Source organism: Myotis myotis, unplaced genomic scaffold, assembly GCF_014108235.1.
Source record: "Myotis myotis isolate mMyoMyo1 unplaced genomic scaffold, mMyoMyo1.p scaffold_m19_p_5, whole genome shotgun sequence".
Classification (NCBI taxonomy): Eukaryota; Metazoa; Chordata; class Mammalia; order Chiroptera; family Vespertilionidae; genus Myotis; species Myotis myotis.
Window position 1 is genome coordinate 66,383,142 of NW_023416357.1, and position 12,672 is coordinate 66,395,813.

The window sequence follows — 12,672 nt, forward strand, 5'->3', positions numbered from 1 at the left end:
CCTTCGCAGACAGTACCGAAGAGCAAATTACACTAATAAAGACAATCTCCTGCTATTCTCTTTTCTGCTCTAGGAAGGTTTATTTCCCTTTGCTAAAACTAAAGTGGCATTTCTCCGTTACCAACTCATTCGTTTCTACCCTGCCCCTCCTTGAGAAGTTGTGCACTAAGTCCAGTAACCAAGTTCCATGTGGTTGCAGCTGAAGAAAACACAGCAGCCATACTTCACCATGTCTTTGCAGTTATCAATGAGGAGACGAGACCCCCCTGCTCAGCTAAGCTACGTGCCAAACAAAAACTTACATCTTTTCCTAGTACTCTGAGTTCAAACTGCGTCTCCTTGAAGTGAACCTTTGTAATCCGAGGCCTGAAAAAAAAAAAAAGCAGATGGTGGTGGTGGTGCTATTTTTCAGAATTAACCTTTCAGAAATTCAGTGGAAAAAGATTGGTTCATACTGTTTCCCTTCTATACTACTGCAATCACTGTAGAGTTCCCTGTATACCCTCTGCTCTATACACCTCCCTAAACCAAATTCCATTCTCATTCTGTGCTTCTCCAGTAAATGCACGCACGCTTGGAATCCCCGGCCCCAACAGTGTTACTTTCCCAGACCCAGTGCAGAGCCAGAGAATTCTTGGTCCCTCTCACACCTTCTCGCTTAGTGAGAACTCATAGTGGTCCTGGGAACCCAGCCCAGCAGTGCACACTGGAACTTGTGGGGAATCCTACTACACAGCTTCCACCGACAAGAGTCCAGAATCACAGAGAAAACTTCTCTGAAATTTACAGAGAAAATATACGCTGATATGCATTGGGAGAAACTTTATGGCCAATTTCACTCATATTTATCAACTACTAGAAGTGTACCTGTTTTCTTTTCCCAACCCTTTCACTGACACACAAGTCCCATAAACCCAAAACATACAGTATATAACTTGAACACCAACACTGCCACAGTTTATACTTACCAGAAATACTTCCCCACTTGCTTTTTATTCTTGTAGACAACAACACCAACTGGAGTTAATCCTAAGAAATACTCAGATTTGTTTTCTCCCTGCAAAAACAAACACATGCCTATAACTATAAATATATTCATTTAAATGCACACGATCAAACTGTAACCGGCCAAATATAATTTGTCAGATTGATATTGGATCTAGTTTTTGAAAGTCGTCAGCTTAGAAAGCTAGCTAAGCTATGATGGTAGCTAACTTGCTGCTCATTGTTTTCAAAGTTTTAAAGAAATTTTTTCTAGTGCATTCATACTTGCAACCTCAGTTCATTAAAAGAGCCTGGACTACTAATCAGGCCTCTGATCGACCCACCCCATTGTTCAACCCTGGCTGCACATTAACTAGAATCACCCATGCAGCTTGAAATGCTGATGCCTGGGCATTACCAAAACCAGTTAAATCAGAATCTGCAAGGAAGGGGCCCAGGTATCAAAAACACAAAAATGCTCCAGGTGATCCTCCTGTGCAGCCAAGGACTAAGAGCCACTGGCTTCTACCAATGGTCCCTTACCCGGGACTCACTGATCTTACTTTCTGATGTGAACAATCATGAGACCTTGTTCACCATCACCCTCTCCAGAAAGTTCAGGCAGCCACCTGCAGGCATACAGCTGGATTTTCTGAGGTCACTACACGCTCCTTCCCACTGACACCTGTGACTTTAAGACTGCTCAAAATTTTAAAATACAGTCTCTTCTGATAAAGACTAGAGACCCTTAATTTCCAGGCAATAATAAATCTCAATTAAGAAAATGGGATTCTGAAATGAAAAAGTTGCAGAGTGGGTGCCAAGGACATATCTGTTTATGTTTATCTTATTTCTACTCTGAGGTTAAATAACAGATTGCAAAGTCATAGTCCCAAGGACATTAGTCAACTAATAAGTTTTGAAAGAATACCAACTGTTGCCCACTTTCAGTTTTAAAAATTCAATCTTAAAGGAATGCATGGAAGAGTCTAAATAGTCCAGTTTACTTACCATAAACTCCTACTGCCCACATTGTGACTTGGGATAAACATTACACAAACACACAAGTATTTTGCAGAAGACTCTCTTTTTATACATTTCCTATAAAATACGTTTTTTTAAAACTGAAAACCTAACAAGATTACTGTAGCTGGAAGGGGAAAAGATAACTAGCCCACTAAATTGTAGAAGCTTTCATGAAGGACAATTGTATGAAGTATTTAATGATGAATGAGACTGAAATTTAATATATCAAGGAACTACTACTTCCCCCCAAATATGTAACTTTTATTATCATAGTAATAGTATATATACCCAGGGACACACCTAACTCTTTACAAACTCTGAAAAGCAAAAAACATATTACAAAATAAATGCATGACTGAGTTTACATTACAGTAAATTTTATCAGGGTTCCTTAAAAATTGAGTTCCCTAATCCAACTGACAAACACTCTGCCTTTTATAATCTTTAGCAATTCATTTCCGGTAAAGGTACATGGCTCATTTTCTCAAATAACCAAATTTGACTATTGCTAATAAAACTCATAAAATGAAAGACCATCACATTTCAATCTCACTGGCATAGAATAACCAATTGATAACCTTAGAGAAGTGGTTCAAAGGTTAAGACCAGATCCGGAACATTCAACACAGATTCTGTGTAATTGCTCAGTGACTATATTCAGCAAGTTTTCATCAGTTACTAAAGAAAATCTGCAAATATATTTCTAATAATGCAGTGGCAAAAACTACAATAGATGTCCGATCAGTGTGGCTCAGTGGTAGAGCGTCAACCTATGAACCAGGTCACTGTTTGATTCCTGGTCAGGGCACATGCCCAGGTTGTGAGCTTGATACCCAATGGGGGACATGCAAGAGGCAACCAAGCAATGATTCTCTCTTATCATTGATGTTTCTATCTCTCCCTCTTCCTTCCTCTCTGAAATCATTAAAAATATATTTTTTAAAAACTATAATAGGCAGTAACTATAATATTGACAGAACCTACAGATAGATGCATAAAGAACCACAAATAGTTGTAGCTGTATTGTTGTCTAACGCCTACTTTAAGTAATTTTATTAATGTTTTTCAGCCGTAAAACCTATTTTTGGAAAACCCTCCTGTTTTCTGCCTAATACAATCAATTACAGACCAATTTTAAATTGTTTTGACGTTTAGCTAAGCCCCTTGGAACTGTTTTCCAGATTGTGTTTTCAAGCCCATTTAATTGTTTTCTACACATGGAAATATAATCACAGACTTCTATGCAAAACTCATTAGGGTTTAATCCACACAAGAGATTCTCTGTGTTTGCAAAACACAGATGAAAAAGCATCATCTGCTTTCTACACAACAGGATTGCAGCTTTCCTTTGGGAGTTTCAGTGGCACTTTAAGAAAAATGTCATCAGATTAAAATATTTTGTGTTAATTAAATGTTACTCACATAGACGGGATGGAGGTCAACGCCATACATCTCCAGGGATTTTGCAGTCCTCAAATAATTCAGCTCTGCTTCAGAAGGAGCCTGACCCCTGAACCCAGCACAAAAACAAAGAGCTTACTCTATGACAGCCACGACATAGGGAATGAAACCATCCTCGCCATGTTCCCTGGAAAAATAAGTAACCCTTTGTGCTAGTGCAAACCCAAGTCTTTGTACTTCAAGAAGCCCCTTGCCTTCTTGATGACGAAATTGTACACCCTTGAAACAAGGTGACACTTGTATCAAGTTCATTTCATTTATCAAGTCTATTTTTGCTCATTATAGCCAGTCCCAATGTCCTAGCATATATGAAAAATTCTCCATTTCAGAAACCCCGAGAGAGATTAGTAAGAATATAAGCACTCAAATTAAAAAAGTATACCCTGACAAAGAGTGCAAAGCCTCCATGCACCAGCAGCTCTTCACCAGGAGCAAGAGGGGTGAGAGCGGTGGTGGGTAGCAAGAAGAGAATGGGCTCCCCACCACCCAACTGGGGTCTCAGTGGCACCTCCTGAGCACAGCAGTCTGATATTTAGAAATTGTAAAAAATACTAGTCATTATCTTAATACAAAGGATAGACATATTCCCCAAATCTTTATTAGTGATAATATACAGAAAATAGCATTCATTCCTAATGAGGGTGAGAATTGGCCAAGAATCTCCATGGATGAATGGAAATGGTGTGTGTGTGTGTGTGTGTGTGTGTGTGTGTGTGTGTGTGTGTGAGAGAGAGATTTTTTTAATGGCTAACAAATGGAGCTGTAAATTTTTTAAAATTAAGAAATTCTTTCGATGCAGCTATGGTACCCTGGAAAATCCAGTCATAAACCATACTTTTCAAATCTATGAAGACTGCGACCACTCATTGAAAATTAGACACAACAAAGCTACCAAACTTTGATCAAGTTTTCTTCTCTTAGAAATAACAGTCACACTGTCAACATCATTGCATACAATATGTAAGGCCCTTCACTCAAAGCTCCTTGATAATTTCAAAATATAACTGTACTTTGAAACTCCTAGTAGAATTAGTATTCTCAGAATATGCCAAACACACTGCCCTTCACAATGTTGTTACAGGCACTGTCTTAGCACCCACTTCAGCAAAACCGTAAAGTGAAGGACTCTATAATCAGCTGGAGAGCATTCTGGTGCATGCTAATACAAGATGGAGAGCCTGGTTTCCCTGATTGCAATTCAGCAATTGACTTCTCTGCTACTCACTGAAACAGATCCTGTAGGCAAACGTTTTTTGTTGACCAGATTAATTCTGCATTTTCCCCCTTCACTATAATACATCTAAAAACAAGCAAATTCAAGAGGGAATGTTACATAAGAGGCAATAAAGCAAAGTTAATCAGTATAGAGGATTTAACCAAAATAACTATAATTAAATTATGACTTCAATGCTACAGGCCATTACTTGAAAATCCTACTAGGGGCTTGGGTATATTCTCAGAGGTGCATTGTAGTGTTAACATAATACTCTCCGAGGCTCCACACTGGTGTCATCATTATTTTCAGATTCATTGCTACAGACTGAATAGGACTTGCTTATAACTGTGAAGAATTTACATACTTATGACTTAGCAGATCCAGAATACCTTAAAGCTTTTGTGGTTATAAATTATATTTATAGTTTAAAAATAATTTCACAAGGTCCTAGTGACTGAAAAAGTAGAAGACTGCAAAAATACAGTATATACAGCATGACTCCATTTATGTAAAATCATACACAAATCTATACAGAATATATTTTCTCTATCGGAAATTATTCATAGAGGGAAGTCTGAAAGGCCATTAACAAAAAATATCTTGACTGTCCTTTAAACTTTATAAATTGTTTGGATTTTCTATGAGCTTCTTAGTGTTATAAGCAGTTAAAACTTGAAAAAGAAAAAGAATACTAGAATGTTCCAGGCAAAGGTGAATAATTTATCATTCTAGAAACTCATTGAGCCTGCCAATAGCAAAGGACGGTGGTTGATGTAATATAAAATGTTATTTCTCCAGCTTTATTGAGATATAATGAACTGATATTGTGTATGTTTTAGGTGTAGTGTGTGTTTGATACATTTAAAAAATATATATATTTTTTCATTTCAGACAGGAAGGGAGAGAGAGAAAAATAGAAACATCAATGATGAGAGAGAATCAAAGCTCTTGATAATTTCAAAATATAACTGTACTTTGAAACTCCTAGTAGAATTAGTATTCTCAGAATATGCCAAACACACTGCCCTTCACAATGTTGTTACAGGCACTGTCTTAGCACTGTCTTAGCACTGTCTTAGACAGTGATAACTGTCTCATGCATGCCCTACTGGGGATCAAGCCCTCAACTTGGGCATGTGCCCTGACCAGAAATTGAACAGTGACCTCCTGGTCCGTAGGTTGATGCTCAACCACTGAGCAACGCTGGCTGAGTTATTTAGTACAGTTTTATATTTCAAAATGATGGTCACCGTACTTAGCTAACATCTCCATCTTGTCACCATTTCTTTTTTGTGGTGAGACCTACATTTAAGATCTACTCTCTTTGCTACTTTCAAGTATATGAATAGAACCTGATGGCATTATGCTAAGTAAAATAAGTCAGAGAAAAACAGACACAGTATCTCTTGTATGCAAAATCCAAAAAAGCCAACCTAACAGAAACAGAGACTGGAATAGAGGCTCCCAGGGGCTGGCAATCAGGTTCAGGGACATGGGGGAGACGCTGGTCAAAGATGACGTCTGGGGGTCTAATGTACAGCCTGTTAATTATAGTTAATAACGTGATTCTTACATTAGAGTTTTATGAATTCTTTCTATGGCTTCTTCAAGTTCTTCCTTCTGATCAGGAACAAACCGGTATTCTGACACATATCCTGCAGTATGCTTATATGGGTCATAATCTCCAAGTTCAGCTAAAAAAGGAAAAAAACTATAATTTTTTTCATTTTAGGAAAATATTCTCCTCCAATATACAGGAATACAAATATTCCTATCATGCTTAAACATGTCCTTCAAATGCCTTATTAATAAATTCACATATATGTAAATAGTTTTAGTAAAAAATAACTCTGATGTGCATATATATGAATGGTATAAAAAAAACCTTATCTTAAAAACATAAGTTCTGTGTTTTTGCTTTCTGAAAGACCATAATTATTTTCATTCCAATTATTCTTATCATTTAAATGAAAAAAAAATTATAAACAATTTAGAGTACAGACATTGGAAATATTAGAATTGAATAACAGCCATGACCCCAATATATCCTCTCAGACAATGACACCAAGAAATGGAGCATGTGATTCAAAATGTATTTGCCACACATAATGGTCATGAAAATATAATACAATGCTGCACATAACCCCATTACAGTTTATACAAAGAAGCAAAATGAAACCAGAAAGCTCAGTATATTAGGCTTATAAAAAATTCTCTTCCTTACATTAATCCACCTTACAAACCCAACCAAGTTCATCTATGCAACATTATTCCTAGGATATTTTTTCTAGGCTGGGTCTAATCTGCAAAGGCCATTCAAAGGCAGGGAACATGCTGTTTCATTGCCCCCATCCTCAGCCTCAGTCTCAAAAATGACAATGCGGCCTGGAAATGCCCCCAGGGGAGCAAATATCAATGCCAAGAGCTGAAGTGCAGTGAGTGCCAAGTGTGTGCCACACTCTGCACTGGCGCTGGCACCTGACCGCATAGGGTCTTCACAACAGCTGCCTGGAAGCAGCGTGGTCTCTGAGACACAACAGCTTCAGGGAACAATGAGCTCAGGTGGAACGAGAGAACAGATTTCCAGACCCTCCACTTAATCAAGAATCAATGCTACGCCCGTGACTAAACCTGCATGGGACCCACCACAAGGAATGTATAACTGGCTTCATGTTGACCTCTTCCGAAGGGACCTGATTAAAACCTGATTCTGACTAAATTCAAGTTTTTTTTTCCAGTAAAACATCTTGATAAGAAACATTTTAGCATATAAGCTCCCTTAAAAAGAAAAATTCAAACATTGTTCTCAAAATCTCTGCAGCAAATGTACGTCGGTGGAACCTACACTGGACAGCATATGCTCCCAGCTGAGCAGCAGTGCCGGCAGGGCAGGGCAGCCGGCCCTGAAGGACATCTTGCTTCACTTGCAAGAAAAACTGGTATCTAAAAGAGAAATGGAAAACGAGATTAATGATATCTTACACTACCCAGACCTGAAGCTTCAGAGCCTGACTAATGAAAATAGAACGCTTCCTGGTTTTTTGTACGAAGGGGGCGGCTGTGTGAATAGACTTTAAGTACCCTCTGCAGGGGCAATGCAGGGTAGTGACTAAAAGGGGAAGGCTCTCCACTTAGCCTGGTTGGACTGCATCCCAGCCCCAGTGCTGCGCAGACGGTGGCGTGGTCGGCTGCCTGACCTCTCTAACAGCCATCTTTTCACCTGTAAAACTCAGACAGGGAAGTAGCTACACCTCACACGGCTGATGTGGAGGTTCTATGTAAGCTACTGTTACATTGTCATTACTGCCATTGCCACTGCTGACAACATGCTCATAATGGGAGGAACAAATCACAAGGACCCAGCCCTGATGACGTGTTATCTACAGGGTGTACAATCATTGATGAAGGACAAAAGGTCATGATAGTGTCATTCTATCAATCCTCCCACTTATTAAGATCCTGCCCATTATCTGCAGCTTTGCTCATTCCATTTGCCTAAAGAAAACCTGTTATCATAAGAGTGCCACCCACTGTTCTAAACACTGTAAATATAGTAACTCATTCCAAGTACTTTACATACAATAACTTATGTAAGACTTTAAAATGAAGTCAGGACTATTATCACCTTCATTTTGCAGATAAAGAAACTAACAGACACAAAGAGATGAAGTAACTTGTCCAAGATCTCACAAGAGCTAAATAGCAGAGCCATACCTGGATTCTAGGGCCCCTGACCCTAGATCTCTCTTAATGAGGGTGCTAGGCAACTCTGGCTAGCTTCCCACCCTCCACCTACCCGCCCTCCATTCAGGCTTTCTGCCAGTGGGTTGAGAGAGGCCAGAGGTTTATGAACCAATACAATGAATCAACACAAGCCCCAGCCACCATCTTTCTCTCTCCCTGTCTTTCTCTATCAGATACACACACACACACACACACACACACACACACACACACACACACACACACACACCCCCAGGCTGTCCTTTGTGATTTATCTTTCTTTGCAACATGTCATTGGGAAGGGGCAGAAAAAAAAGCAAAGAATGAATTCTAAAAATCAGTTGTGATAAATTTCTCTTTTCCAAATGCTTACAACTAAAGCCCTTAGTGAGGATAACCAAATGTTAGCTGCTACTCTTATCATTTCTAGAAGATTGATATCAACTTTGTGCCCACAGGCTGAAGTGAAAACCTGCTTAACAGCCTGTGCTTTTCCACTGCCAATAAATGGCACCACAGTTCTCCAGACACCCAAGTAAGAGAAACCTAGGAACAACGTGCAAGCCCTGGCACCCACATTCTATCTCTAAACCTGCTGTTTTGGGGCTCCATATACTTCTCTCCATCTCCTACTCCCAGTCACTGCCCACTGAACTTCTAAAACCTTCATGTTCTGTCATCATTCAAACTAATCTCCCTTCCAAACTACCTGCCCATGAGGTAAATAGGATCACGTCTCTCCCTTGTTAAACAAACAAACAAACAAAAAACAACCCTTAGGTCTTCAGGATTAAGTTCAAGATCCTTAAAATAGCTTGTAAGACCTCTGCCTACTTCCTGAGCCAGATCTCTTGCCATTAACCACTGGCTTCCCATCACCACCACTCCCCATCATTCACATTTTCCAGCCCCACTTAATTACTTTCCACTCCCTGAATGCTTGGCTACCAAATCCACTTTGTTATAGTCATCTGTGCTCCTCTCGAAGAGGAGTAAAGTGATATTAGCAGATATTAAATGCAAAGGCTTATAACAAAAGAGACACTGCACTAGAATTACTACTGCTTGCTAGAAACTTGCATTTAGCCACACTCTCTTTCTCTATTGTTAACTTGGAATTTATTTTCCTGAAGTGTATTTTTTTTTTTTTTTTTTTTTTTAGAAAATGGGTCACAGATGAATATTTGTCTTGCTGTATTAAGACGTTTATAACATCTGACTGAACAGTCAAATCCTTTGCCAAACACAGAAACTGAAAGATTTAATCCCATAAGAGTTTGCTTCAAAGAGAAAGGGAAAAGAGAAACAGAGGGAGGGGAACAACGAAGACAGAGCTGAAACAGAGAGAAAGACAGACACCAAGGACAGGAACCGTAACCCATTGTTAATTCTGCTCCCACTCTAGAGGGCTCCGCACACTCAGTAAAGACTGCTGTCCTGATGGGTGGCTATATGAATGAACAGACAGAAGGATGAAAATGGAAAAAACTGAACATTCTTTGCTGAGAAATTCATGAAGAAAGAGGCAAAAAAGGACATCTGTTCAAACTTCTCTAGATAACTTGCCTTTCAAAGATACTAGAAATCTTTAAGTCATTGCATAAAAAAATCCACTAAAATCAAGGAAGACAAGTAAACTATTTTTAATTAGGAACTTGATTAATCTTTATGATAGCAAGCATTATGTTAGTTTTATATAAGACAAATTTATGACACAGTAAATTCTATTTTTATATGCCAAACAAACACTATATCAGGTCCTATTCGTAATTAACTGTATATAAATAATTTTGTCCATTTTATGGGACTTAGAGTACAACCAAATATTTTACTTAAATTACAGGTTTAGAGTAGCTGGGCCCTTCCATCCATCATTCTTTCTTTTCTTTCTTTTTTTAAAACTGATTTTAGAGGAAAGGAGGGAGGGAAGGAGAGAGAAATTTTGACTTGTTCTACTTATTTATGCATTCATTGGTTGATTCTTGTATGTGCCCTGACCGGTATCAAACCCACGACCTTAGCATATAGGGATGATGCTCTAATCCACTGAGCTACCCAGCCAGGGTTCTTAATCATTCTGATTAAGGGTATGAACAGATGCTTGAGTCATTGTTTATCTCTGGTTTTAGGGTGAATCTATATTCTAGTTTACCTAGGACAGTTCTAGTTGTGCCTATTATACATGCCTAAGTATTAATAACTCTCCTAGTCATTCTGCAGTGTCAGGGTTTGAACAATAAATTATATTGTGACCCTAGTTATATTTTACCCCTATTGGAGGAAAAAAGATGCTGACTAAAAATGATCCACTTAATAAGGAAGCTTTCCAGAATACATTCTGATGCAAGGCAGAGCTTCAGAAAGCAACAACTGGTCACCTTTTTATGTAAATTACCACACTGGTGTGTATGCACTATCTCCCTAGCTAGATTGTGGGCTCTGGGGGAGAAGTGCTCCATCTTTCCTTACTGCAACACTACAACCAGTACAGCACAAGAGAAGGGCTGAAATACTGGCCTCACAGTTTTCCGTGGATCTGCTGTTCAATGAAGACAGCTGAATTGATACCAAGGATGTTCGAACCATGAACAATTTAGCACGTATCAGAGGCGAGAAAAATGGGCAAAGAAGGTTTGCTCAGAGAAGGGGCGGAGAGACCCTGATCTTTCAGGAGCCCAGACAGAAGGTTCTCCTGAAAGACAGCGAGGAATGCTCACACCAAAGAGCCTGAGGAGCACCTGACCGGAGGCCCTGGTGAGGAGTCTGAAAGACTGGGGACAAGCAGAAGTCTGATTTTGGGGTGCCAGCTGAACATGGCCCTGAAGGAGAGCTCCTATCCACACAGAAGCAGGATTGGCTTCTGCACCAGAGAGAGGGAACACAGCTCGGGACAGCAGCTGAGTCACTTTGGATCAACTTAAATGCGAGGGACAGAGGGAAATGTTTAAATAATAACATAATATTAAACACTGTGGAGGAAATAGAATGTACAGCTTAAGAAGAAAATTTGTAGAGGAAGCAACCACTAATTCTCAAGAGAAAGGGACAAAGAAGTTCTGGAATAACACTTTAGCCTCAGAGATTTAAAACTGATGATTAAAATACAGGAAAAGTAGCAATAGTATCACCTTACATTTGTATAGTCCATTAAAGTTCACAAAAATTTCTTTTGCATCCATACTGGAATTCGACCCTCCCTCCAACTCTGATGAACTAAGGGCCACTATCTTCACGCAGAGACGGGGACTCTGGAAGTGGACATGTAACTGAAGGTCACTCAGCTACCAAAGAAGCTGAAACAAGCTAACCTTCACAACGTGAAGAATATGGACTACCAAAGTAGCAATAATAACTGACAAGCTTAATGTCAATCCCCAGAAAATACTATAAAATATTATAAAACAGAGACCTGTTTTCAAAAGCTAAAAAGTGTTCATTATGAAGCAGTCATTTGGAACTAACATTATTTTCTTTTGTAGAAATAGTTGTTAGATCCTTAAAAGCTCAGGCAAATTTCAATGACATCATAGATAGCGTTGTCAGCAAAGCAATGCAGTCTGTCTGTCCTCTCTCCTCGTACTGAAACCCTATCTTTCTTTGGTCTCTACTGAATCTCGTTGGTACTCAGTGCACTGAAACACAATGCTCCATGTAGTTACTGAATGAAGGGCAGGTGAGTGAGCGAATTCTGTCTTTTCATACAAATTCAAGAAATGCAGGCTAGAGGCAATAGTAGGATGATTCATAGTTAAATGAACAACTATACCCAGGAAGTTCTGATTAGTGGATTGATTTTAACCTGAAAGACCTGTCTCAGAGCTCCAGTTGGTCTTTTCCTCCCTAGTTTTGTAATCAATAATTTGAAAACGTAAAATAATTATTACTGTTTCCATTTTAGCTAACTGTACCATCTACTTACATTTTTGCATTATAAGCACTTTGCACGTATTGTCATATATTCCTCCAACATCTTTTTGAAGAAACAGTTTAATTCCATTTTATGGATGAGAATACAGATTATAAAACGATTAGGTAATCTTCTCAAGATTACACAACTAGTGAGTTGCAGAGCAAGGATGCAAACCTCAGCCTGTCTGACTCCAAAGCCCATCTCCTTAACCCATACTGCATTATGTTCACCAAATGTGCAGCGGGCTCAGAGCTATGAATGACATGGAATACACAGAAGGCTGTCATAATATTTTGAATTGGAACTGAAGTTAAGTTTAACAGATGTCATGAGGACACGAATTACTTTAAGG

At 39.0% G+C, this 12,672-nt stretch overlaps 1 protein-coding gene across 11 annotated transcripts in view; it reads right to left on the bottom strand.

The window, feature by feature from the left end:
- EPB41L4A (erythrocyte membrane protein band 4.1 like 4A) overlaps positions 1–12,672 on the bottom strand; it is a 214,602-nt gene that overhangs the window by 82,181 nt on the left and 119,749 nt on the right. For all 11 annotated transcript variants that reach the window (XR_004967774.1, XM_036310756.1, XM_036310760.1 and 8 more), the window contains 5 exons: positions 7,533–7,630; positions 6,261–6,381; positions 3,433–3,520; positions 969–1,057; positions 303–366 (listed from right to left, as the gene is read on the bottom strand). Coding sequence is in view for 10 of the 11 variants with exons in the window: in XM_036310756.1 (XP_036166649.1) it covers positions 303–366; positions 969–1,057; positions 3,433–3,520; positions 6,261–6,381; positions 7,533–7,630 (460 nt within the window). In the remaining variant the exon portion in view is untranslated. The remainder of the gene's footprint in view (positions 1–302; positions 367–968; positions 1,058–3,432; positions 3,521–6,260; positions 6,382–7,532; positions 7,631–12,672) is intronic.